Source organism: Tenrec ecaudatus, chromosome 15 (assembly GCF_050624435.1).
Source record: "Tenrec ecaudatus isolate mTenEca1 chromosome 15, mTenEca1.hap1, whole genome shotgun sequence".
Lineage (NCBI taxonomy): Eukaryota > Metazoa > Chordata > Mammalia > Afrosoricida > Tenrecidae > Tenrec > Tenrec ecaudatus.
The window spans coordinates 29,588,295-29,615,555 of NC_134544.1; the positions used below are offsets into that span (position 1 = coordinate 29,588,295).

The 27,261-nt window shown below is 48.5% G+C and overlaps 1 protein-coding gene and 1 non-coding gene across 2 annotated transcripts in view; one reads left to right on the forward strand and one right to left on the reverse strand.

Annotated features, from left to right (window-relative positions):
• Positions 1 to 18,517, forward strand: part of PSTPIP2 (proline-serine-threonine phosphatase interacting protein 2) — a 90,322-nt gene extending 71,805 nt beyond the window's left edge. The window contains exons 6-15 of the mRNA XM_075532699.1: positions 1,465 to 1,527; positions 3,996 to 4,094; positions 4,642 to 4,687; positions 6,694 to 6,773; positions 7,585 to 7,683; positions 9,117 to 9,213; positions 9,320 to 9,401; positions 10,518 to 10,552; positions 12,928 to 12,985; positions 16,300 to 18,517. Coding sequence (XP_075388814.1) covers positions 1,465 to 1,527; positions 3,996 to 4,094; positions 4,642 to 4,687; positions 6,694 to 6,773; positions 7,585 to 7,683; positions 9,117 to 9,213; positions 9,320 to 9,401; positions 10,518 to 10,552; positions 12,928 to 12,977 — 651 coding nt within the window. The 3' untranslated portion in view covers positions 12,978 to 12,985; positions 16,300 to 18,517. The remainder of the gene's footprint in view (positions 1 to 1,464; positions 1,528 to 3,995; positions 4,095 to 4,641; positions 4,688 to 6,693; positions 6,774 to 7,584; positions 7,684 to 9,116; positions 9,214 to 9,319; positions 9,402 to 10,517; positions 10,553 to 12,927; positions 12,986 to 16,299) is intronic.
• On the reverse strand, positions 7,342 to 7,532 carry LOC142428255 (U2 spliceosomal RNA). The gene has a single exon (XR_012780188.1). It is a non-coding gene; the product is annotated as a U2 spliceosomal RNA (small nuclear RNA).
• Positions 18,518 to 27,261: the final 8,744 nt, after the last annotated feature.

The following is a 27,261-nucleotide window of genomic DNA, read 5'->3' on the forward strand; positions in this document are numbered from 1 at the left end:
GAGAGAGAGAGAGAGAGAGAGAGAGAGATCTTTATTGCTAACCAAGGCTTTTATTTTTTCTGGGGATGTGCAAGCCCCCTAATTATAGGTGAAGACATCCGTCACAAGAAAGGGTTGTGTTATAGGTAATACAGTAATGGGAGGGGGGTGATCTAGGGGTATACTCATAATAAGAAGGGGAGGTATTGGGGGTACACATGTGACAAGATGGGCGGATCCTAGATTCAGGATGGCAACCTAACTTTGAATGTCACTGAGCCAGTTTGACCTGTTCTCTGACTCACTATAGAAACCATTCTTAGTAGGGTGTAAACCCCACCTACAGGAACTAAGCTAATGGTCGCAAGCCTTTAGGGAGAAGTAGCCCATTGTCCTTAACAGCAGGTAGTGGGCCCTACCTGTGGTGGGAACAGACATTAGTCTGGCAACTGCCTGCCTTCAGGGAGGGAACTTGACAATCATTAGCCGTTTGCTGCAAGCAGTGTCCTAAGTCTAACATATAATTTGGGGGAGACGACTGTTTCCCACACTTTGGGTTTTGGAGAGTTGAACTGCTTTTGGGAGTAAAAAGCCTCATCTTTCTGCCATGGATTGTCTGGTGGTTTCAAACGGCTCACTTTGTGTTTAACAGTCCAATGCATAACCCACCACCGCATCACCAGGCTTCCAACAGCACCATTCCCTCCCTGGCAACAACAGCTGTTGGGCAGCTAAGAAAAGCTTCGAACGCAGGAAAGGAGGACATAGTATCAGAACAGCATTTCTTAGTTACCGGACAGCTGTTGATTCCCTGCATGCTGCCTGGGCTCCTGGCCGTCAAGGGTGTGATGTTGATGAATGTCGAGGGAGTAAGCATGTGCGAGTCCCTGGGAGAAGACATCAGGCTGGCCAAAGTAGAGATCAGCCAAAGGGAAGAGGCCCCACAGCAAGACGGACTGACCCAGTGGCTGCCACCGTGGTCTTCAGCGTAACAGCTGTGAGGATGGTGTAGGACCGGGCCGTGTTTGCTTCTATTGTGCAGAAGGTGCCACGAGTCCAACCCATAACACGAACTGTGCTGGTCTGCGTTTACAGAAAACAAGCCCGTTCTCAAGAATGGAAACTGTGCTTCAATAAAAGTTTAACATCTCTCTGTTGAAAGCAAAATTTCCCAGCTCCTAATGTCTGCGGCAACTCTCTGGAGGTGATTAAGGAGGATCACTATGGGTTATTAGCAACTTGATGGCAATGAGGGATTTTTGGTGTACCCATAGTCAAAGGCAGGCCCCCTTGACCAGCCTGGAGACCTCAGCCAACTTGTGTGACCTCTCTGGCTGCACCTTCCTTGCTTGAGAATGGGGGTCTGACCGTCCTTCTGTGAGGACAAAATGACACCGTCAATGTCGAGGACTTAGCGTCGCAATGAGCTGGTAAGAATATTATTTTGGGTTTTTATTATTGACATCGCCTGTTGTTTCTTCACAGACAGAGATTGTCATGGATGCTTCCCACAAACAGAAGAGCTTGCAATTCAAGAAAACCATGGACGTGAGTCAGACTTGCTTCCTCCTCGCCGGTGTGTGTGTGTGTGTGTGTGGTGGTGACGTTCTCTGAAATCTTGTGCTGTCTGTGACTACGGCCCTGCTCAGATCGCATGTCAGTCATGTTATCATTTATTACTGCGGTGTTCTAGAGACCATGGCCTTTAGTGGATTAGAATCCTTCTCTCCAAAGACCGTGGAAGGATTGAGGACGACCACGATAATGGAACTACAATAGTGTGATCGCTCTGGCTTGAGGGAACCTTGATGGAGTAGGAGGTTACGAGACTCACAGCCTCAGAAACCCACTGGGACAGCACCACTCTGTCCTGCAGGGCCACTCTGAGTTAGAGCCCACTTGGTGGCAGTGAACTTGGGTTTGCAGTTCTGGTAACCTGGAGAAGTGTATCAAGGCAATGCAAATATTTTAAGCCAACACATAGAAGCAGATCTATTGAATGATGCTGATTTTTCCCCCCTGGTGACTCTGTTGAATTTTGATCTCACACTTACTTATTTATTGAGTTGTATCTTGTCTTAAATATGTGCAACTTATAAACGCCTGCTTTCTTTATTAAAAAAGACAGAATCAAAATGGATTGCTCAGGGGGTCACGAGGGTGGGGGCATGGAGGGAAAAGAGAGGCGCTGATACCAAGGGCTCAAGTAGAAAGTAAATATTTAGAAAATAATGATGGCAGCATATGTACAAATATGCTTGGTACAATTGAGGCATGAATCGTTATAAGAGCTGTAAAAGTGCCCCCCAATAAAATGATCTTTTAATAATAATAATAAAAAACTATTTAAAGACATAAAACCAAAACTGATTGCTAGGAGCTTCACTCCTGTTTGTCATCAACTTATTGCTCGCTAGATACAATGAACTCCTTTACTGGGACATGAACGACTCTGTCTTTGTACAAAAGTGTCATCAAGGTACTCTGTGGCGATGGCGTAGCTCTAATAACCCAGACCCTAAAGAAAGTGCCATCAAGGTTGACCACCCACAGTCTCTTCTGCTGCAACGTGTGTTTCTTTGATGCAGAACCCCTCCACAGAAAATGAGAGATAGGGAATGATGTTGGGGTCATACAGACTTTACTCTTGTTAGGTGCCATTGAGTCCATTCCAACTGACAGTGACCCCTCTGTACAAGAGAAGGAGACACTGCCCAGTTCTGCGCCACCCTCCCAACGGTCCTCATGTGTGAGCCCATGGCTGCAACCACCGTGTCAATCCATCTCATCCAGAGCCCTCCTTCTTTTCACGGCTCCTCTACTTTCCCAAGCATGATGTCCTTCTCCAAGAACTTGTCTGCCCCGACAACATGTCCCAAAGATATGAGAGGAAGTCTTGTCATCCTTGCCTCTAAGGAGCACTCTGGTCGTACTTCTTCCAAGACAGAGTTGTTTGTCCTCTTGGCAGTCCGTGGCACTTTCAATAATCTTAGCCAGCACCATAATTCAAAAGCATCCATTCTTCAGTCTTCCATATTCCACGTTCAAGTTTCACATGCTTATGAAGTGCTTGAAAATACCATGGTCATGTGCACCCTACTCTCCAAAAATCAAAAAAGTTTCGGGGAAAATCTTGTATTAGCCAACACTATTAACTGATATAGACATAGGGTTGGTTAATTCAGGATTTTCCCCCTCAGCTTTTATGTTTGAGACAATGTGTGGCAAGCTTTCTCACAATCAAGGAGAAAGACGTATTGTGTAATGACCTTCAGGACAAACTGAGAACCGTATAGAAGGAGTGCCTGGGCCAGGGGCTGCCTGTGGACCAGATGATCACGGCTCATAAGCAAGTTCATGTGAAGCTGAAGAAAACGAAGCAAGTACACAGAGCCAATATGTGGGGGCTTTTTTTTTGAGTGTGCAAGGCATTTTAGTCTCATTGACAGCCTAGATTCCACCCCTACACTCTTAATCTGTAAATGGACACCAGAGTAGGGGACTGCCACACTTGGTTTTTCTACATCCTTTTCAACATTGCATGTTGCCATGGTTTTAAAACTTTGGCCGTTCTTATATTGCAATGTCATCTCATTGTGGTTTAATTTGTATTTATTTCCCTAATAGCCATGTTGCTGGACACCGTTTCATGTGCTTATTTGCTCTCTATTTTTTTAGGTGAAATGTCTCTTCCTATCTTTCATCCCTATTCGGATTGATTGTTTGCTTTGTCAACACCTGAGCTTTGAGAGGTTTAAAAACATATTTTCTAAGTACTAGTCCTAGATAGATGTCAGATAGATTATTTACAAATAATTTCTCTGGGTTTGCGGCTTGTCTTTTCAGACATAACTTGGAAAGGGGCTCTGACTTATTTCAGGACGAATAAGTCAGAGCCCGGTCTCTAGTGATGGTCACAACCCCAGTAGAGGGTCGTGTTCTGTGCTGGGCTAGGTGGCCTAGGTTGACTGCTGTTCTTGGACACCAACAACACCTTCTGGTCCCTAACACCACAGGCAAAGAAAAACTACGAGCAGAAATGCCGGGACAAGGATGAAGCTGAGCAGGCTGTCCAGAGGAATGCCTGCCAGGTGAACCCGAAGCAACAAGAAAAGGTACCAGGAAGGAAATGGCAGTTGGTTGAGGGCTGGTGCCTGGAACCACCTGGGATTTACATAGATCAGTCCAAGGCTAATTCAGAATTTCCCTCTGGAATGGACTTGGTACCTAAGACCTTGCAGGCTGTTAGGAGCCCTGAACCAGAAAAGTCCTTTTAACGTTGCCAGAACCCCGCTGAAGAAAGTGCTAGAGAACCGTGGCCATGGGGTAGAGGTGGGGGGAGAAGAGTGGAGAGGCAGTCGGATGTTTCTCACCTCTCTGCAGAACTTATTGTGTGTACATACTCTTTGCGCACAGGTTGCCTCCTGTCCGGGTGGGGTGGAAATTGAATTTCATAAAACCTGGAGACCAAGATTGTCAGCAACCAGGCAGCAGGGATTTGTCTCCAGAAATTCAAGATACTTTATGGGTATTTTCCTTAAGGTTAGAGAGCAAGTTGAATGATTTCCTCAGGAGGGAAACGTGGGAAGTACTCGAATTCGATTTCATCTCATCCTTGTCATTGCATTTATTTAATCCCTGTCCGTTTGTTTGGCCCCATAGCTTTTTGTGAAGCTGGCGACATCAAAGACTGCAGCAGAAGATGCTGGTGAGGGGCTGTGTTCATAAGCGAGGAGGGTCGGTGGTGAGGTTGACATCTCTGAGGTTGATTTTATATGATACCTTCCTATAAAGCATGCACAACTGTCCGATGGGACTAACAAGACACAGGAGAACGAAGGGAGGGCAGGAGGATGAGTGAGCGTATCAGAACCTGGGACACTGGGAGGAAGCAAGTGCGGCCGTTTTCTCTGGCCACAGTGCTCTTAGGTCCCACCGCCTTCCATTGAGCGGGCATCGTGGTGTGGGAAGGAGTACTCACCCTTGCTTCCATGTGCCATACCTTCAGTTCCAACCTGGGCCAGCACCGTCCTCATCATGGTGGTGCGTTTGAGCCTGTCACTGCAGCTGCACCATCCACCCACTTCTTTGAGGGTCTTCGCCCGGTTGTGCTGACCACTTACTTTACCAAACATGATGTCCTTCTTCAAAGACTTGTACCTAGCGTGAAGTCTAGCCCTCTTCACTGCTCAGGAGCATCCTGGCTGCAGATCCCGGGTTCATTCCTGTTACAGCTACTAGTCAGTATCCAATGAAAAGCTGTCCAATCTCCTCTGGTCACCCTCATTCACTGTCCAGCTTCACTTGCACATGAGATGACTGAAGGCGCCCTGGCGTGGGTCCAGCATTCCTCTGCCCTGTAAGTGACACCGCCAAGAGGCCTCTGCCTTTTAACGCTGTCAAGAGACCTTTTGTGGTCGATTTGTCCAGTGCAATATATCATGTTTTCTTTAACTGCGGCCTTCACGGATGCTGATTGTGGGTTCAAGTCAACTGAAAGTCTCAATAACATCAGTATTTCTCCATTGATCCCAATGCTGCCTCTGGTTCTATGGTGCGGATTTTCCTTTTCCGTCTGTTGAGCTGCAATTCCCACAGAGGGCTGTAGTCTTGGATCGTCATCAGCAAGTGCTTCAAGATCCTAGTCTTTCAGCAAGCAAGGTTATGTCGTCCACGTAGCTCAGGTTGTTGCTACATCATCCTCCAGTCCTAATGCACAGGGTCTTCATAAATCCAGGGTCTCTGATGATTTGCTCAGCACACACATTAAATCAGTCTGGTGAGCGCAGCTGCTTTGTAATCAGCCGGGCACTCTGAGACTCTGATTTATTAGAAGCATTATTCTGCACCGCTTCTCACACTTAACTTGGCTTCCCTCCCCCGCCCCTTTTCAGAAAATAAATAAACAAATAAATAAATAAACATATAAATAAATAAATAGACAGTGCCCCCCGCCCCCTCCGGCAATGAAAGACTCGCCATAAGTATATCCCATAATCCAGGATAAAGTGTAGGTACTGACTTTTGCAGAGTCGTGTCTCCCCCCTATGCTCTCCCCACTTCCCTGGGAGCAGTATTCCACTTTGGGAAACAATGAATCATTTAGATCCCATTTCGGCCCTCTCGGCTCTTGTCCATTCTGAAAGAAATAGGCGCCTACAAAGGCCTTTCCATCAATGAAATCCAAGATCGGAACCAAATGGTCGGAACCACTTGTACTTCTCAGCATGTCTTATAGGAAACAAGACTCTCGTGCCTGTGGCCACTGAAGAAATCTCGAAATCCTCGACTAAAGTGCCTGCTATCTCTTTGGGGCTTGAGGTAGCTCCCTCCTCTGCATCCGCATCTGCTCCATCTGATCATTTTCCCCGAAAACGCAAGCTCCTGGGACCCCCCTTGGGGTTGTCGCACAAGAGCCCCAGCCGGCCGCAGCTCCAGCTGCAGCGTTCGCCTCCCCTTCCTTGTAGCACATGGTTTCTGGCTAATTACACGATTTAGTGTTTAAAAAGAAGGCTAAGTCTGCCTGCGCTTATTGGACATCGGTTCTTGTGAGAGCTGTCGCTGCATCCTCTCAATGCGGAGAGCTCCGTGGGTGTCTGCGAGCGCCCCTCAACTCTCCAGGGCTTCTTTCCTCACATGGGAAGAGCCTGTGTGGGGTCTGGGAGTCACCCTTGGGAGCATATTGTGGATTGAGGCCCCTCCGTCTGCCTGCAGATAAAGCCTACATTCTGCACATCAACACGCTGGAGAGGGTCCGAGAAGAGTGGCAGAGCGAGCACATCAAGGCCTGCGAGGTACCCAGGGCTCCCTGGAAGAGGCTAATCAGGGGGCAGGGGGCAGGTCTTCCTGCCCGAGCTTGTAGAAATGCCCCACCCCTTTGCACTGCCATCCAGTGGATTCCAACTCACAGGGGGTCTCTATGATTAACCCAAAAGTCAATCTCACTGCCACGGGGTCGATTCATAGCAGCCTTGACTCACGGCAACCCTGTAGGGCAGAGAAGGCCCGCTCCCTGGGGTTTCCCAGACTAAATCTTATGGAAGCAGACAGCCTTATCTTTCCCCTGAGGAGTGCTGGTGGGTTTGAACTGCTGATCTTGGGGTTCATAGCCCCAGAGTCATAGTTGTAAAGAACTTGAGGACAAACTAGAGTTGGTCTTCTGAAGTGGCTCTGGGTGGACTCAAACATCTGACCTTTTGCTGAACAGTGAAGCCCATGATCCATCTATACCACCAGGGGCTCTAGGTGCTGGGAATATGACCCTAAGATGGCAATAAGCTTATTGATCATTGAGAGTTGACATTATTTCATAAGTCCAAGCAAGTCTGTATAAAGGGTTATTTTTTCTTCTTTTTTTTTTTTTTTTGGTGCACCGTTCCCGGAAGTACTGCAATACCGGGTCGATGCGTGGAGTGGACGGAGCAAGCTCCCATTCCAACTCCCTGCTCCAAAAATCCACTCAATACACTGTCCTCGGATAGAGGACGTATCAGATATTAAACTGATAAGAACAGATACTACACTTGATCTTAGCCAAAAGGCCGAGAAGCGATAAGGGGTTATTTTTTTCTGAATATGTTTTTACATCTCGTTATCTTTCTGCAGGCATTTGAGGCTCAAGAGTGTGAGCGGATAAACTTCTTCCGGAATGCACTTTGGTTACATGTGAATCAGCTGTCACAACAATGTGTCACAAGCGATGACGTAAGTCAGAGGCGTTCTGAGAATTGTGGCTCTGGGTGTAAGATGTGTTAGAGTTTAAGGAGTTATAGACATTTATTTGTTTACTCCTTCTTATTGGAGGCCTAGAGAGGTAAAGGGACTTGCATAAGGTCACACAGTGGGTTGATAAAAGGACTCAGATAAAAACCTTGTCTGATTCCTGGTCTTCTTCATCTTGGTGATTTTATCTATCTATCTATCTATCTATCTATCTATCTATCTATCTATCTATCTATCTATCATCTCCTATCCATGCATCCATCCATTTATTTAACTTTCTTTTTAATCAATGGTAGTTAGAACAAGAAAACAGAGAAGAGAAGCCCAAATATAGTTGGATTTAATGAAGGGCAAAGATGCCACAGCATAAATGTAAATCCTAGACCCTGCTCCGGTCCACACTGAGGCCATTTCAGGACAGGACCAAGCATATGTGGAGCCAGCACACACTTCCCAACCCCAGGCATGTGGTCACTGCTGGAGCCAGGCCTCCCAAAGCCACCACCCACGTTTATTGAACTTGGTTGCAGTGATAGTCACGGGCTTCTCAGTTCTCAGAGGACCCAGCTTCAAGAAATAAACCCCCAAATAACCAAACCCGCTGCCACTGAGTCCGTTCTGATCCACAGTGACTGTGTAAGGTTTCTGAGGCTGTACATCTCATCTTTCTCCAGCGGAGTGTCTGGTGATTTTGAACTGCCGCCATGTGGGAAGCCAGCAGTCCAATGCTTGTCTGGCAGTGCTACCAGGGCTCCGGAATCCGCACACGTCTTTAGATGGGAAAGGATTCCCGGTGGCGTAGTGGGTGACACATCGGCTTTTAGCCACAAGCTTGGAATCCACCAGCCGCTCCTTGGAAGAAAGATGAAAAGACTTTCTGCTTCTGTAAAGCCCCACAGCCTTGGAGACCCGCGGGGCAGCTCCGTCCTGTCCTGAGGCTCGCTCTGAGCGAGAATCTGCTTAGTGGCGGTTAAGTTTGCTTGGTCTTGAAACGAACGACTCACTGTAGGAGAAAGTAAACCCTCAGAAAAGTGGACGGAATGGCAGAACTTTTTTCCAAGTGAATATTCCTTTTGTGTGTGGCATCTGGCTTTGGAATCTTTTCTCCTTTTTTGGTCCCATCAGCATATTTTAAAGATCTTTTAACCTAGGGATTTGTGCTGCCCCCAAAGATGCAAAGCCTCCTTTTATTTAGTTTGTTTTAAAAATTAACAACAGCTCTGCTGAGAGGATCCCTTCACTGGAGTCTAGGACTTGGGAGTATCTTGTTTTTCCTGTCAAAACTAGATCCAGAGAAGGGTAAGCTGTTCACCAACTCTGTCTGGGTTGTGCTGTGTCTCCATGCACGGTGCTCTTTGAATGCAAACGCACCGGGCAGACCTCTGCCCACTGACGTATCTTCCTCTCGTTGTCAGATGTATGAAAAAGTCCGCAAGAGCTTGGAAATATGCAGCATCGAGAACGACATTGAGTACTTTGTGAATCAACGGAAAACTGGGCAGAGCCCACCAGGTGACTGGGCGGTGGGGGCGACAGTGGGGTTAAAATCATTGGATTAACCTTGCCCGCCACATTGCCACATGGGCACTTACTGTTTTGCTTCTTGTCGACTCTCTAGCACCGATCATGTATGAGAACTTCTACAGCCCCCAGAAGAGCGCAGCCCCCCTAGGAAAGCCGATGGGACCTAACGTGCCAAGGTGGGAACCCGCCACCCTTCACATGAAGAAAGATGTAGATGTACACATCGACAATTTAGCTGGTGATCGTTGAGAATTTATACAGCCGAACAGACACTGATTCCGGTGGGAGGTGGGGGGGGGATGCTTTTCATAAACAATTTCTCACGAGTGCTCTAAGGCGTGTTCAAATTTGAACATGTCTGTCATTGCCTTTGCTCAGTGTTGGTGCTGGGGTTTTGGAAATAGCATTTACAGGCCAAATGTTAGACGGCTTGTGCAAATCATAGTTCAAGGGGGACTGTATTCTGCGCCAATCTTTCATGAATCCTCGGCCTTTCTGATGGCCTGTTGTCCGTCAGGAGCAATAGCTGTTTTTGCTTCCCATCCGACCCTCCTGTTTCTGGTAGGACCTGTCAGCTAAGAAGAGTTTGTGAATGATCGGTGAAACAATTAAAGGATACGGGCTCATGACACATGTAAATGATGTGCCCTTACGTTCTCGGTGTTTCTATAAAAGCTTTCTTGGCACATGACCTCACCATGGGCTGATGGTTGGTGCATGGCTGCTTGTGTGCTAGACCCGGGAATTGGGGCAGACACAGGTCAACGGCACAGAACTCAAATGGTATAATTGACTCTCTGGAAAACTCTGGCTGTCCCCTGGTAGCAAGGCTCCTGAGGGGGTGAGAAACTGCACTTTCCCCGCTGTGGAATTCTCAGTCCGGTTTTGTGAAGAACGGCTGGGAAGGGCTTGCTGGATCACGGTCACTGTTCGGGACTGGCAGGGACTGCTCAAAATGTTGCCATGAGTTAACTTGGTAACCCCACTGTGATGGGTGCGCTTGGTCTCTCCTTTTTCACCGAAGAAGATACTGAGGCCAAAGGTCCTCAGGGCCTCTGCGCACGGAGGTCATGCTTTAAACCTACCAACCAGGATTGGGGGCAGGATCCGTGCTTCTAACCACGGGGCAGTCTTGCCTCTCAACTTAATAGTGCGTCTGAATGTCACTGTCTCTGATTCTTCGCTTGGTCTGAGCTGTTACTGACCCTCCAGAGCACAAACAGGCTGTGAAGTTGGGAGGTATCAAAATAGCCAGCATTTCTCTGAAAGACGTTGCTTTTAATCTCTTACAGGCGCGGACCTGTCCCACTTCCCAGAAATGCACCAGGTATGTTGTCAGGACGCTCCCTTTGAAGTGCTCGTGGTCCCATTTCCTTTGGGGTGGACCAGCTGGACCTCTGAGAAAGGAGGGAACAGAACCCAATTCCCAAGAGAATGAGCCCATATTGGAATATTGCTAGAACTCTGGGACAGGGTAGAATTTGGTGATGGGTAGTCTGTTTTCTCGTTTGTTCGAGGGAATTAAGTTACTGATGTGCCAGAAGGACTTTACTATGAGGCAATATTACTTAAGATCATATTTCCACTGGGGCCATGAGAAGAGCAGTATGAAAATAGAACTTCCTCATGATTCTGTACAAATATAATTTATAGGGCATGTGGTTGCACACAGGGGTCCTTGCAGCGCAGGGGTTAAGAGCTCATCTGTTACTCAAACATCGACGGCTCAAACCACTCCATAGGAGGAAGAGGGGCTGAGTGCCCCATCACCATCCGCCTTGGAAACCCACGGGCAGTTCTACTCTGCCCTGCAGGGTCATCGTTTAGTTCTGGACTGGCCGGCAGAGGGTATACAAATAGATGTATACAAACATGTGACTTAGCATTGTGTTTTGCACACTGTCCGTAATTGGATCTGTCCTTGATTACACTAGTCTCTTTTTTCTCTGAACTCCCGTGATACTTCTGGGAGAACGCCACACGTAAGCATTTCTAGTTCATTCTGTTCCTGGGGTTTGGGTTCTTGAGGGTAGAGACTCGTTCTTCTCTGGTACCACTGCCAACACCAAGCTTGGTATTGGGTGCAGAGTAGAACCTCAGAAAAGATCTATTATCTGAATAAGAGAAAGATAGATCGATCTGCCTTTGGAAACAAGGCAAGAAGATAACTCATGAGGCCGCCTGGCTAGTACGCGTCCAGTAGCTATCTGCAGACCGGTGTGCATTGCAGCACTAGTGACAATAGCCAAGAGGTGGAAACAACCCAGCTCCACCAACACATGAACACAAATTGTGGCATATCCAGGAAGAGACACAGAGTTGGATACATGCCGCAGTGTGAATGGGCCTCGCAAAGGTTAAACTAAGTGAAATAAGTCAGACACAAAAGGGCAATCTTATATGAATCACCCAATATGAAATATCCAGACGGGGCAAATGCCTGAAGACGCAGTTTATTAGAGGTCATCAGGGGTTAGGGACGGGTGGTTGGACGGGGCGAGGAGGGAGGATCGCGTCTTCGCGCTTAAGCGGTGATTTTCTGTGTGGGATGATAGAACGCTTGGAAATAGACGGCTAGACAGGATGGCAAATATCACCCAATTGTGTTCTTAAAAACGGTTAAAATAGCAGACATTTTGTTACCTGCGTTTTACCACAATAAAATGAAAAAGAAACTAGTGGCCGCGTTGGAATCTCGGGAAAAGATTTTATGTAAGTCATCCTCGTTTGCTGTCTTCTGACCATTTGATCACCTGGTACTTTGTTGTCCAGTTTTTTGTTTACTGTCCAGTTTGGAGTGGACTTTACTGTGGGAGTTGCTGTCTGGATGTGGATCTGAAAAGGGCCCTTGCATCATAAAATAATTACCAGAATTCTCTGGCAATTACCACTGGCCTGTACAGAGTCAGGACTCCGTTTCTAAGTTTTTTGTTTGAACTTTTTTTGTGAATTGGTGAAGGTTTACAGAGCAAAGAAGTTTTACACACACACACACACACACACACACACACACACACGGTTCCTGTGTTTGACGGCACCCCCCCAATGTATGATCGCTTATCCTACTTCCTCTCTGTATTTACTTTGTCCATCCCTCCTCCCTTTCTATCCCTTTGTCATGAGGCTCTTTCGATCTCAAATAGTTCATTGTTTGAAGCCATGCAGACCTCCCCAGTGTTACCTACCAACTGTTCACCACAGATTTCTCTGGTGTCTGGCTGAAAACCAAGCCATGGGAATGAGTTCCTATCCAGGCCCAAAACGTAACTAAAATCAACTCTAAGTGTCCCCCGGTCTCTACCCAACCACCCAAGCCTGGCTTTTGTTGAATTGGATTTTTGCTCCACATGTGTTCTCCCACTCTATCCAGGACCTGCTCCTGCGATCCCGTCCAGTGTAGTCTGCTGGGTGGGGTAGCTGGGCCTCAGCTGGTCTCTCTGGTCTCAGGGAGGTGGAGATTGAGATTCCCATGGCCCATTAGCCCTCTGGATTAATTGTTTCCAAGTATCTTTCATTTTCTTCAAGCTTGTTTGTTTGGGATGGAGAGACCTCAATAGGAGCATTTATAAGTTTTTTTACTATTAGAATTTCATCTTAAAAAAGAAAAACGGTAGTTACTAGGTCCTTTCAGTGGCATACTCTGGTTTGAAAGGGCCAGGAGTTTATGAAAAATATGCACTTCCCTGTGTCCGTCTCTTGCAGATGATCCAGATTATTCTTTGGTCGACAACTACAGTCTGCTCTACCAGTAGCCTCGGTGGTAAGAATCCTTCATTCCCATGTGGTACATTTAGACGGGAGGTGACATGTTTGAAGCCGTTGGTGCTGGGAACAAATGGCAGGGAATGGATATCCTGAGCAGTGAAAAATGGAATGAGGTGTTAACAACTGCTTCAGGGAAGGGTAAATGCATAAAGTTGTAGTCTGTCTGGATCTCTAAGAAGGTTAGAAGTGAAAAATAAGAGCAGGAAAAAACCAGAAACAACCTAAACCACACTGGCCTTGCAATTAGGCCAACATGCTGGTAGGTGTGGTGTTTCTGGAGGGTGACCACATAAACCAGTGGTTCTCAACCTGTGGGTCACGACGCCTTTGGGGGGGGGGGTGCCCAACGACCCTTTCACAGGGGTTGCCTGATTCATAACAGTAGCAAAATTACAGTTCTGAAGTAGCAACAAAAATAATTTTATGGTTGAGGGTCACCACAACATGAGGTCGTGAAGGGTCGTGGCGTGAGGAAGGTGGAGAACCCCTGACATAGACTGCGGAAAGGGGCCTGGAGCATACTCAAGCCTGTCGGAAGGAGAGGCGTTTTCTTCTCCCACTAGCTATTACATATTCTAAAGGCAAATCTCACGGATAAAGCTCCCTGGAGCCTCACGGTTAGTCATTAAGCCTCTCGTGTACTCCGCACATCCAGTGGTGGGGGGCGGGGGACCGAACCCAAACCCACTGCCCTTGAGTCAGTTTTCATTCCTAGTGATCCCGTAGGACCTTATAGTGGAATTGTCCCTTTGGGTTTCCGAGGCTGTACATCTTTACGGGAGCGGACAGCCTCATCTTCCTCCTTCGAGGCCACTGGTGGCGTCAAACCGCTGACCTTGGGGGTAACAGTCTAACCTGTAACTCACTGCACCACCAGGGCTCCTGAGAAGGGGGATAGCCAGGTGGAACACAGCCAGTGAAAATGATGCAAATGAAAGCGCAGTGAGCCCATCGACCTCTCAGGTGTCCCCTGAGAGGATGGCATGGTGGCACAGCTCGTTGGCACTCAGCTCTTTGTGACATGCCCCACAGTACAATCAGTCTTCATAAGTGTAAAGGGGTGCCCCAGGAGCCGAAGATCCAGCGCAGTGCAAAGCCAAACACAGATTGTGTCCAATCTGTTCGACTCCTGCTGGCTGCCTTTGTGACAGAGAACTGGGTGTTGGAAACTGGGGGTTTACAACGGCGGGCTCCCCAGCAGTGACCGTCAGGCTTTTCTGTCAAGAGGTCTCTGGGTGGGCTTGAGCCTCCAGTCTTTCAGGGAGCAGGCAAGCGTTTTAACTGCCTGTACCACCCAGGAATGCCACGAAAGGACACTGCTCACACACGACCATTCTTGTAACCCACGGGGACCTCTCTTGGGCTACGACTCTGCAGGTTAGCCTTGAACGGCACCAGTTTGGGCGACAAGGGTCCACTGAGACATGAATTTCCAAAACCAAACACCCACATTGGGTGGGGCTGTCGTCAAGATGGCGAACTAGACAGACACACTACACAGACCCTCAGCAGCAGAGGCGCGAGAGACCAAAGGAAACAGGATGATGATCCTGGAACCCTGAGCTTCAGAAAGGAGGAGGGGGGAGTGGATTAAATACCAAACTAGGAGAAGAAGCTGGACAAGGGCAAGGAGAGGAGGCAGACCGTCTCGAACTTCTGCCAGGAGTGTGCTACCCAGACCAGGGTCTGGCACACACGCGGCAAGGAAGGAGTGGGGTCCTTTCTTGTTCTCCACACCCTCCTGGTGACCAAACATGGTCAGCCCCCACCCTCACCCATCCAGCAGCGATGAACCCACACACATCCGAGGTCAGAGTTGTGTCCTTGTGGCTCAGGCGACAGGTGCACCGCCCCCACATCTGAAGGTAGTTGGACCCCCCCTCCCCAGACCAGCACAGCACTCTGTGCTGGGCCCCTTGGCCACCACTGGACAGGTAGGATCTCATTCCATGACCAGCCAGCCCCCAGCTACACTCTGAACACCAAAGAATTCCTTCCAAGAGCAAGTACTCTGACCTCAGACACCACCTGAGGCGGCATGAAGGACTTCCAGATCAGGTGCCCTGGCCCCAAATATCTAGGCTTGCCAGAGCATCATTGAGGATGGTAACCCACCCCTCCCACCTCATGGATGCTGGTCTGCAGAGGGTGCCAACTATACCAGGTGCCTTGCCCGTCCTTTCCTCTGAAGCGATTTCCATCCATCTCCCAGGCAAGATCACAACTGATAAACATGATTTTATGGAATGAATTAGAACCAGGTGTCTTAGTCCGAGTAGAGAAACAAATCCAAGGAAACTCTCATATGTGTATAAAAAAGAGCTTTATATACAAGAGCAATTGAATATTGAGAAAATATTCCAGCCAAGTCCAAATCAAGTCCTTACGTCCGATATTAGCCCATATGTCCAATACCAGTCTATAAAATCCTCTTCAGATCCACCAAACACATGCAATGACACCAAATTCAGGAAGATCACAGACCAGTGGATGCAAAGTCATGAGGATGCAGTGGCGGCAGAGGTATCTCGGCGCTGGCAGGGGTCTCCACATGACTCCTTCAGCTCCAGGGCTCTAGTGTAGCTCCATGTGTCTTATCATCAGGAATACCAAGCAGAGAGTCTGTATCTGGCCACCAGTGAGCTATTTATCTCCGTGGCACCTGCAAATGAGGTCATCAAACTGCCACCCGATTGACAGGCTAAACCCCACCCCTTCCCTCTCACGTCTCACATTGACAACAGATTAGGTAAGGACCACGGGTCTATCGTTTCATGATCTTGTGGTGGTGCTGCTGCCAGTTCAATGAACAGAGAGAGGCTCAGTGTATACATGTGTAATTGACTGAGTTTAAGAGACTTTTAAGAGAGGGAGCCTCGCTTAGTTAATAACCTATTTAAGCAATTTACAACAATATTTGGAACCGCTGGATTGAATCTTGGAATTGAAATTTAAATAGAAAGGTTGCGGAATCTGTGGTGTGTTCTGTTGTTCCTGACTTTAGCTACTCCTTGTTCTACTTCTAACGTGATTAGGTAAAGACAGACTCTACCTTTTGGATTTAAAAATATACGTTAAAAATACACACCTAATAGTTACTAACACACTGCTATCATCGTCAGATTCATGTTCATGGCCTGGAATGTCCACTCCCCACTAATTGTTCTCCTTGGCCAGGCGCATTGCTTCATCTTGAATGCACCCGCAAAGCAGGAGAGGGATGGTGACATGAATGAGTCATTCAAATGATGTCTCTTTGTTTATTTTCTTCCAGAAAATAAAGCTTTTTTTTTGTTTTGTTTTGACTAGTGCTTCTATGGAGTTGAAGGAGGCACCTGGAGCAGCAGCATCTGTAGCCAATGTGTGTCAATCACGAAGACACTGAAGTGAAACTTTGCAGTAATTTTTTGATATTTTAAAATTTGTGGTAGATCAACTTTAGCTAGTAGGGGCTCTGCCAATTTCTGAAGAAGTTTAAATATTGTCTAGCCTGAAGAATCACCTGTTCCCAATCAATTACTAAAGTTGTGAGTGCATTGTGCTTTTGACTTGGGAAGCCAGAGAAGTTTGGGGATTCCGTGCAGAAGAACTTGCGCCAGCAGCCTGCCGACCAGACTCCTTTGGCTCATCAGGAGGGGCTGAGGATGGTGGCTTGGGTATGGATTTCCACAGGTGTACACTCCCCATGCAACGGTTCAACTCTCCCTCCTTTGCGATGGTGGACCTAGAAGCCAACTGATCACACAGGCGGTTTTACAGATGAGGAAACCAGGTCCGTGCATGGTCAACCAGTTTCTTCAGCTGGTTAGAGGCAGAACCAGAAGCAGAGCCCAGGCTCACCTGACATCGCCTTCTCACCTGGTTGGAGTCTCCAAGGCTCATGCTGAGACACCAAACATTTTCGCCAGCTTTGTTTTCAGTTGGGAACGTCGCCTTATTTAAAACGTCAGCTTTATTTTAATGCGGATCTCATGGTGGACTGAGCGCATCTAGGAAGCCATCAGTTGTGAAGCACACCGTTGTTTTATTTACCACCAAGAAGGGTGAGGAGGGAGAGTTGCCAGTAACCCCGAGAGAAGACATTGATGACCATACAAATTTGAGACTTGGAAGTATTGGTGGGGAAGGCTGGGGCGGGGAAGATCTGGGAGTCATTGAAATTAAGGTGTTTGGATGTAGGAGAATTTTCTAGTTCTAAAGCCGATCTTCAACTCTGGGTCTGCACAGAAAAGCCTTTCCTTCGCTAGACTCTCAAGTGTCACTCTTATCTCTTCATATCTATTTAGGCCTTCATCTTGTCACCCACAAACAGCAGGGAGGTTAGGTACCGTTTTGAAAATCATTCGCACCCTGTGAGGAAGTGTGGTATGTTTTAGTTAATGGACAATGCACAAAGCACCAGCACTTATACGGGGGCCCTGGTGGCATAGTGGGCTGCGTACTAAGCTGCTAACCGTAACCTCAGAGGTTCAAAACTACCGGTGGCTCCGTGGGAGAACGAGAAGGCTAGTTTGCGCCCATCGAGATGGAAAGCCTTGGAAAGCCGCCAGGGTGGCTCTATTCCGTCCTACAGGGTCACGATGAGTCGGAAGTCTACTCGGTGGCAGTGCGTTTGGTTTTGGGTTGGGCTCTTGTGCAGTCTGCTGTGAAGTCCTAAGATGCTCCAAACCAAGGACAGATCTTTTTTCTCCCTTGATTTCTGCAGCGGCGATCCCAGAACCGTGGGCACGTTGACGAAGACAACTTCTCTCCCTTAAGGTGCTCCCTAGGGTGGTAGCTTCTTGTCAAGGCAGGAAACTTGCATCAGTTCAATGTCCTTTTGCGAAACAAACTTGAAGGCCACGAGTCACTGACTTCCCCAAACTGAACAGGCTCAGGAAGTTCCCCTTGAAACTCGGGGCATTCCATGAGTAGGTATTTTCCTGGTGGCTGGCAGTTCCTCAGGGGTTTTGTGTCTCTGTATTGGCCAGTGCCAATACACAAAATGCAAGGTGTTTTTGTGAATGGAAAATGAGCTCTCTGCCGGGTTACTCTTTCAGTTTGCTAGGAATGAAGATCAATAAACGTTTCTTTGTGATTGGCGATTTGCTTAGCATGTTTGGCTTAACCTGCTCTCACTGCCTGGCTTTCTTTCTCTTTAATTGGTCATTTTATTGGGGGCTCTTACAGTTATTAGAACAATCCATAAATCAATTACACCAAGTGAACTTGTACAGAGGCTGCCATTGTCATTTTCAAAACATTTTCCTTCTCCTTGAGCCCTTGGATATCAGCTCCTCTTTGTTCCCTCCTCCCCCACCATACCATTCCTGTGAACCCTTAATAAATTATACACTATTATTTTTATGTTTCATCTCTCACACCGTCCGATGTGTCCCTTCACCCAGAGTTCTGCTACTCATCCCCCTCGAGGCGGGCTATGTATCCATCATTGCTATCAGTTCTTCCTCCCCCACCCTCCCTCCTTTCTGTACCCTCATGGAATGGTTACTACCGTTACTGTTTCTGAGGGTTTATTCATCCTGGATTCCGTGTGTCAAAAGCTCTTATCTGTACCAATGTACATATGCCGATCTAGCAGGATTTGCCTCTGTCACGCTTGCCACTGCTCAGCAACAGAGCAACACAGAGCTGGGCCAGGAGACCAAGTGGAGGTTGGTACCACACCACCACCTCCCATCTTCAGGAGTCAGTCACCACGTCCCTTCCTCAGTGGGGTGCCAGCTCAGCCTCCAGACCTGGTTGGATCTCTTCTGTATGTGTCTGCTCTGCCTTCGTTTTTTCTTGTAATTACATAGCTTAGGCTTTGGGGGGAAACTGTAGTAAGTATATATGTAACACATCATTTGGCCTTTTCAACATTCTTCCTGTGTATAATTCAACGAGTTGGTTATCATGTTCTTCAGCCATCACCATAATCCATTTCCAAAATTTGTCATCACAATGAACAGACCCTTGGAGTCCCCGAAGCAGTGAGTGGCCCCCTTTCCCCTCCCTTCCTGCTGCTTCTGGGCTCTGTCTCCCTGCCACCCCTCCTGGGTAATTCCTCTGGGTGGAATCAGAGAATATGTCTTGCTTGGTGACTGACTCATTTCACTCAGCCTACAGGACTCCCCCTTGAAATGAACTGTCCAGCATCTATCTCCCTCCTGGATGGTCATTTCCGTAGGAGCTGGGCTCTGGCTAGATCCCCAGAACCATGTACACAATAGCAACTGTGGATTCTTTAACAGACCCATGGCCTATGAGAGAACAGCAGAGAAACAGCCACTTGAGGGAGGCCCGAGGAGCATACAGCGAGCAGAATCTGTCAAATAAACTTAAAAATTCTAACTTCAGTAACTACTAGCCACCCTGTCGATCCGTGTTTCCCAAAGTGGGCAACACTACCAGCCCTGAGGGGGCACTGGGATGATCTGCGCAGAAGCAGATGCCTACACTTTGGACACGTGGTTGGGAAAGACCAGTCCCTGGGGAAGGACATCGTGCTTGCAGGGTTAGCAGGACAGTGCAAACGAGGAGGACTTGGACTCGATGGACTGACCAGCGACAAGATGCGTTGATGGGCTTGAACTTAAGAGCCGCTGTGAGGCCGGCGCAGGGGCGGGCAGTGCTTTGCTCTGTTGAGCACAGGGTCACCGACACCACCACTTTATCCTGGATTGTGAACGATCGTCTAAGTTTTAAATCGCCAAGGGGACACTGTGTGCTCTTTGTTTTCTCAAGAGGGGGCAATAGGCCAGATACATTTAGGACCCTATGCTCGAGAGTCTAGATCAGGGGACCTCAAACTTTTTAAACAGGGGCCTAGTTCACTGTCCCTCAGACCCATTGGAGGGCCAGACTATAGTTAAAAACAAAACAATGAACATACTCCTATGCACCCTGCACATATCTTATTTTGAAGCAAAAAACCAAACAGGGTAAAACCACCCGGTGGGCTGGATAAATAAATGTCCTCGGTGGGCTGCATGTGGCCTGCGGGCAGCGATTTGAGGACGCCTGGTCTAGATGGTTGATATCTTCATTTGGCTCCCCATCCCCCAGAAGCCGACTTGGACATAAGGGCGTTAGCAGATAAACAAGTAGTTTATCTGGGGGAACGATTATCGGAAGCATCAGTAAAGAAATGGGGAAGTGGGACAAGGAAGGGGATTATCAAATGAGTTCCCACAGTGAGCAGAGAGCACTTCATCCTGCTGGGGAATCCTGGGAAACAGTGGAGAACACACACCGGTGGAGTCTCCCCTGAGGTGTGAGGACGCTGGGACCTGGAGTCACCAGCTCCCATAGCCACTGGTTGAGGCTGATACGAGTTCATTGGCCCCACTGGCCTGCGAGCGACGCCGGCAGCATGGGTTCAGGAGGTCAGACAGAGCCTCGGCAAGGACCGTGTTCCTGGTGTCGGCAGCTGGAGGGCGTTTCAGGGAATGTCCAGCTGAGAGAACATGAATGAGCCATTGACGTGTCTGCCCCTGCTCTGCTCAGACCCACGCGGGCCGCGCATGGCTTCTGCGCTCTCCTGTCACTACTTGGTGCTGCAATTGCCCGAACAAACGTGCACAAACGAAACAGGAAGCTGAGTGGGGCACGCCTCTGTCTCTGTTGCAGAAGTTGGCCCTGAGCCCGTCATGGAGACTCTTCTCCCCTCGACCACTGTTCAAATGAGGGTCTGACCTCCTCTGACTTTAAAAGGGGCAGGAGAATCAGACTCAACATCAGCCCAAGGCCAAGTTCTATGAGGCAGAAGTCAGCTAGGCCTCCACCTGCCGACCATTTTTGCAAATTCCTACACCCACCGTCCACCCTCCAGCACTCTCCCCACCTCTGCTGGGCTTGCTTATCTGCCCACAATGGCCACAGGGCACCCAGATCGTGCCTGCAGTTATGAGGTTTATTGAGAGAGCTATCATTCAGGATCAGAAAGGCGCAGCCTTGTCCGCAGGCATGCTTCTCTCTGGTCCTCAGCCTCTCTGCCTGACAAAGACCCACGAGGCTCTCTCCACTGGGCCAGTAAGCCTCAGGCCAAAGGCGCTTGCTCATCTGTAGGGCTGCGATTTTGCAAACCTTGCTCCCCAGACAAATGCCGGGGAGGTATCCACTCTGCAAGCGACCTCCTGCCTGAAGGTCCTCAGCTTTTTGGCTCTGTGGGCCAGGAAGCCCACCACTCTGTCGCTGGCACTTAGTTTTGCTGCCTGGACTGCCACTCCCTCTGCTGCTTCTCTGGTGGTGCCAGAGACGTAGGCTCCGAGACCAAGGTTCCACACAGGGATCTTGGAGTGCAAAGGATGCACTGTAGTGCAGGCTCTCCTTGCTGTTAGCTTCTGAGATGGCTCACTTAAACCCCAACCAACAAAACGGACCAGTCCCCACGTGAGAGTTACATGCATCTCATTTGCATGGTCCTACCACCCAAGGGTGCCAGGTAGCTTACACTAGCAGCAGGCCAGTCATTACAAAGACTGCACCTCACCGCCCTGCAAACCCACCATTGGCTATTCCTCTCACACGGGGTGAGTTTCTGCGGGTCCAGGTTGCTGCTTCATTCATGAAGAGTCTTACCACCTGATTCTGTGGCTCTCTCCAGTCCCGTGCGCTGAAACTGCCAGTGTGTTTATCATCAACCATGGGAGCCCACAGAGGCCCCCTGGTGTGGGTCCCATGAACGTTTCAGGCGTTTCCCGTCTCCATCCTGGCCCCCCTTCCCTCACGACAGCCATCGATTTCTGCCGGGACAGTATCACCTCCCTTTCTAGTTGGTTTACTAACATGAGAAACCCATATGGCCGGGCATCAACCTTCATTTTTTTCTTTTAAAAGTGTTATTGGCCCTTAATCCACACAGCACACAATTTCAGCCACACTTTTAGGATTACAGGACTTCTTCCAAGCACCCCGTACACGTCCCCCACCAGCAACCAGGAACCATGAACTCTATCCCACAAGTGCTTAGCGCTGAAGGGACAGGAAGCACAAAGGCTCCGTGTGGTGGCCCCCAGTATGACAGAGGCCTAACCCGTTTTCTATTCATGAGATTGTTAGGAACGGAACTGTGTACCCTCAAGATAAGTGTGGGGATTCTAACTCCTCCACCTGGGGACGGAATGAAATGGAATCCGGCGTTGTCATCTTAGGCAAGGTCGTCGGCCAATCAGATGAGGCCATCGCAGTGTTGGGTGAGCTAGACCTCTTGGTACCTAGGTGCACCACCAGCTTATTGTCTCCAGAAAGCTGAAGCAACTGAGCAGTCACACGGTCCTTTGGTAATCTTACAAAATGCGTTTAGTAACCGAGACTGGTGCAATCAGGCCTCTCCAGAAGGATGTGCAGGTGTAATCAACTAGGATTCGTTGAGTTGCACCTGTTCCCGGAAGTCTCTCATGGAAGAGGTTTCGCTATCGGAACCGGCCACTAGAGGGCAAAAGAGGTGCGTGGGATCTCACTTTGTCAGGGTCTTTGAACACGGTTTGCACTCACTGCCATGGAGCTGACAGTGAGCCCGCAGGGTAGGGTAGAACTGCCTCTGTGGATTTCTGAGACTGTAACTCTTCACAGGAGAAGGAAACCTCATCTTTCTTTCTCGGAGTCACTGGTGGTTTCAAACTGCTGACCTTGCAGTTCACAGCCCAACTCGTAACCCACTACGCCACCAGGGATCTGGTGTCTGGCGCAGGGTTCGTCCTAACAGAGCTTTCTTCCTTAAAAGCAGAACTGTTGAATAAGCCCTAGGTCAACTTTTCTGAAGGAGCCCTGGTGGCCCAGTGGCTACCTGGCGGGCTATCCACAAGGTCAGCAGGTTGAAACCACCAGCTGCTCTGAAGCTTTCTACTCCTGTGAAGACTGATGGCCTCGGAACCCCACGGGGGTAGTCCTACTCTGTGCTGTAGGGTCGCTGGGAGTTGGATGTTCACTCAGTGGCGGTGAGTGTGCCAGACATGAAGAGTCCTAATGGCGCACTGAGTTAAACACTGACCTGCTAACCTGCAATGGGGTTGGTGTCAGAAATGGGCTGACTAGTGACTCACCGAGCCGGAACACAAGTCTGTTGCTGCGGGGTGGATCCCAACTCTTGGCAACCCAATAAGCAGTGCAGAACTGCCCCAGAGGGTTTGTTTCTAAGGCTGGAAGCCTCCACAGGCCATGCTCTTTCACCTTGCTCCTCCTCAGAGGCAGGGAGAGGTAGGAGGCACACTGGTGCTGCCTGGGCCGGTCCCCTCAGCACCTGCTCAAGGCCTACCCAGGACCCACATGCGCCCACACCTGGCCTATTTGGGGCCCACAGCCTCTCTCTCTCTTCTCACTTACTACCCTCCTCCCACGTCCCAACGGTGCCTGATTGTGCCATGCTGTGCTCTCTCCGGCCTCAGTTTACCACGTGTGGGTACATGGTTCCACTAGGTGTCCACTTGGGAACTCCTGTGCAGCTTGAAATAGCAGGTACCCTCTTGAGACTGTTCAACCTGAAACTTCTCCAGTCCATCAGAAAAACCCAATTGGATTACAGATGGACTTCGGTGTGAATTATTTCTTGTGTGAAGCCGAGAACTGAGGCATTACCCACTCCAGCAACCTCACAAGTCTACTTCTTGGAGCAAGTTGGGTTTTCTGGGCCACAGCAACTAGGTTGGTCCATCAGTTATATTTCTGCATAAGAAATGAAATAAAAAAAAAAAGAAATGAAACCATTAGGTGCAAATGGTCACAGAACTCTTCTAAGTCACGCTCCCTTCTTTTTCTAAAAACAGTTTAATTGGCATAGAATTTACATAAAAGACAATTCAATAGTTCCAGCACACCAAGAAGAGCTGTACAATCATCGCCACCATGCATTTTTGAACATTTCCTTCATTCTTCTATTCATGATTTGCTCCTCCTTTACCCCTAAACTCCCTGTCATACCCCCATGGAATCATTAAACCAGTCACGGTTTCTGTATATTTACCTCTACTGGATTTTATACACAGAAAAATATTTTTTAAACACCCTCCGCAAAAAAACTGACAACTATAACAAAGTAAATCAGATAAAAAAGCAATAGAAAATATTAAAAACTAGAATATAAATGGCCCATATGGGCAATCAAGTGACAGGGGGCTAAATTTTAACCTAACTGAATCCATGGCAATCCCCTTTCCAAAGCATCCTGCAAGACAGCAAAGCTAGCCACATCCCTGGTCCATGGTCAGGGGGTTCCCCATGGGCTTAATTCACCTGCATTTCCCTTTATTTATTGGTTATGCTGAAATTTTTAAAATGGGTCAATATTACATTTCGATCGATGTCTGCCACAACCAACTTTACAATGTTCTCTGTCTGATAATAGGCCTATTCACATCCCTCAAATATGATAGGCGGGGATTCACCAGAATCCCTGTAAGTGTGGACCTGCTAGTGGATTCTGGGCTTCTACTGCCATCTATAGCCTTCTGCAAAGCAGATGTTTACAATTTAAGCTTTGATACCACTTCCTCTTTTAAATTTGAATTGTGTTACTTAGAATCATTGGATCACATAGGCTGCTTGTGCTTCTTCCATGCGGACTCAGTTGATGCCTCACTCAGATGGCTGCTTGTGTGAAAACAAACCTTTAAGACAGTGGTTCTCAACCTGTGGGTCGAGACCCCTTTGGGGGTCGAACCACCTTTTCACAGGGGTCGCCTGATTCGTAACAGTAACAAAATTTACAGTTATGAAGTAGCAATGAAATAATTTTATGGTTGGGGGTGGTCACCACAACAAGAGGAACTGTATTAAAAAGTCGAGGCATTAGGAAGGTTGAAAACCTCTGAGAGAGCTCTGATCTACTTTTCTGATGGCTGCGCACCCTCTAGTTCCTTCACTTAGCTAACAGCACCCTATCTTCAGTGATTTCTTCATGAGGGTGAGCACCAGGCAGGGCCATGTCATAAGAACCAATTGTTCTTAGATTGATCAGGCCTCTCTTAAATCATGGCCGTGGCAGCAAGAAGTCCAAGTGCACATCCTCTACATCAGCAGTGAGGAATGACCAGCCAGGGCAGTCGGTGGTTGTCGTTAGTTTCCATCGAGTCAGTTTCCACCCACAACAACCTTAAGTCCAACAAAACGAAACACTGGTTTGTTCTGTGCCATCCTCACAATTGTTCCTCTGCTTGAGCTCCTTGTTGAAAGCCACTGTGTCAATTCATCTTGTTGAAGGTCTACCTCGTTTTCATTGCCCCGATATTTTACCACGCACGATGTCCTTCTCCAGGAAAAGGTCTCTCCCGACAGCATGTCTAAAGTTTGTCAGATGGAATCTCACCATCCTTGCCCCGAAGGAATACTCTAGCCGTGCTTCTTTCCAGACAATGTTTCCATGCTCTGCACAAGGTCTTCAGCAGCTGCTTCCCCGGATGCGGGATGCGGGCAGCCAATTCCCTCTTCCAAGTCTGTTCTCTGAAAGCTCTGCTGAAACCTGTCTACTTCAGGTGACCCTGCTGGCATTTGAAATGCCAGTGACGTAGCTTTCAGGTTCATTGCAACACACAAGCCACTACACTTCAACAAACTAGGCCATCACATCAGGGGTGAGTTAATTAAATGTTTGACTAGTATAGTCTGAGAATGATGTTATAAATAGTCAAATGGCCCTTGGCAGAATAAAGCATCCCCAAATCGTCTCTAAATGGAATTGTTTTCACAACCACCTTCTGGGTTCAAAATACACCATGAGCTAATTCCTTGGTTTTGGCGAACACACACCAGATTTCACTGATCTCTGTGCTTCTTGATCGAAGTTGGCACTTTCTTCATATGCAGCTGGAACTGTCTGGCTGTTGGCTCTGTTTAAGTGCCTAAAACCAAAGGCATTTGACAGCCTTTAGCCAGAGCCCAGGCTTCACCCAAAGACTTGAAACAATCCTAGTGCCATCTTGAGTTACCCTCTACCTCACACTTCTTTCTGTCCATGGAACTGCCAAGGTGAAGTCCAAGGAGAGGGAGACGCAGAGCCCCAGAGCAGTCTCCCTGACAATCTAGGAAGGCAAGGAGCAGTTTGCGAATGGGAGAGACAGACTGCTCAGACGTGTGCACACTTACACATAACAACTGGCTGGAACAAAGACATGTTAACAGAGGACAGCTATGTGTCTTTGCTCTCCTTTATTCCAGCCTGTAGGATCAATAACAAAACCCCGCTGGACTGTCTAACACAGAAAGACCTGGGAAAAAACTATCGTTAATGTTTACCGTGTCTATTAAAAGAAACCAAACCACCACCAACTTTGTACATACTCTGTTAATCGTGTATTGTTCTTGGGGCTTGCCAGGCAGCTTTGAAGGCATGTCTGTTTCTCATCTCTTTTCTCTCTACTACATTTCCCCTAGAGCAGCTCCCAGGCAAGTTATTCCAGTGGCAGATGCCTTCATGATGCAACTGGTTAGTTTTGTTTAGTAGTTAGCCCTCTGCCAGCCAACAAATCCCCATCTCCTTTCTTCTGGTTCCTCCTATGCCTCTAAGTCTCTGCTCTTCAACCTGCCCAGGATGCTTCTGTAAAAGCGTTAGGGGTTGTGAGTAGGAACAGACTCTGAAGGCAGTGGGTTTGGCCTGGCTCGTTTCTATTGTACACTTGAAAAGCACACCTTACACTGTAGACTCACGTAAGCTTCAACACGGATGAAAAGGGACGACGCGTCATCATCCCCTTTACAAAAGCGGAAGCGCACCTGCCGATGGAAATCCAAGATTCTTGGCTTCTGCTGCACGCGGCTTCAAAGGAGCCTTCCAGAGCAGGGGTCCTCAAACTTTTTAAACAGGGGGGCAGTTTATTGTCCCTCAGACCCGCTGGAGGGCCAGACTATAGTTAAAAAAAACAAAACTATGAACAAATTCCTAAGCACACCGCACATATCTTATTTTGAAATTAAAAAACCCAAAACACCCGGCGGGCCGGATAAATGTCCTCGGCGGGCCGCATGTGGCCCGCGGGCCGCAGTTTGAGGGCGCCTGTTCCAGAGCGTTCGGCTGATGGACGGGGAGACGATGGACGAGCACCTCCGGCCGGGCTCCTCGAAGCCCACGCGACTGAGGTGTGCGAGCGAGCCCGCGGGCCGGAAGGAAGGTGGCGCCGGAGACAGACGGTCCCGGGCCACGGATCGTGCCCACAGCCGCCGGGCATCCCGCGGAGCTCCGCACGCCGCGCAGAAGGGGAGGAGCCCGGGAAGGGGGCGGAGCCAACACTGTCCAATCAGAAGACGCCTCGCAGCTGTTTGTTCCGAGTCGCGACCCGTAGAGAGAGAGAGCCGCGTACT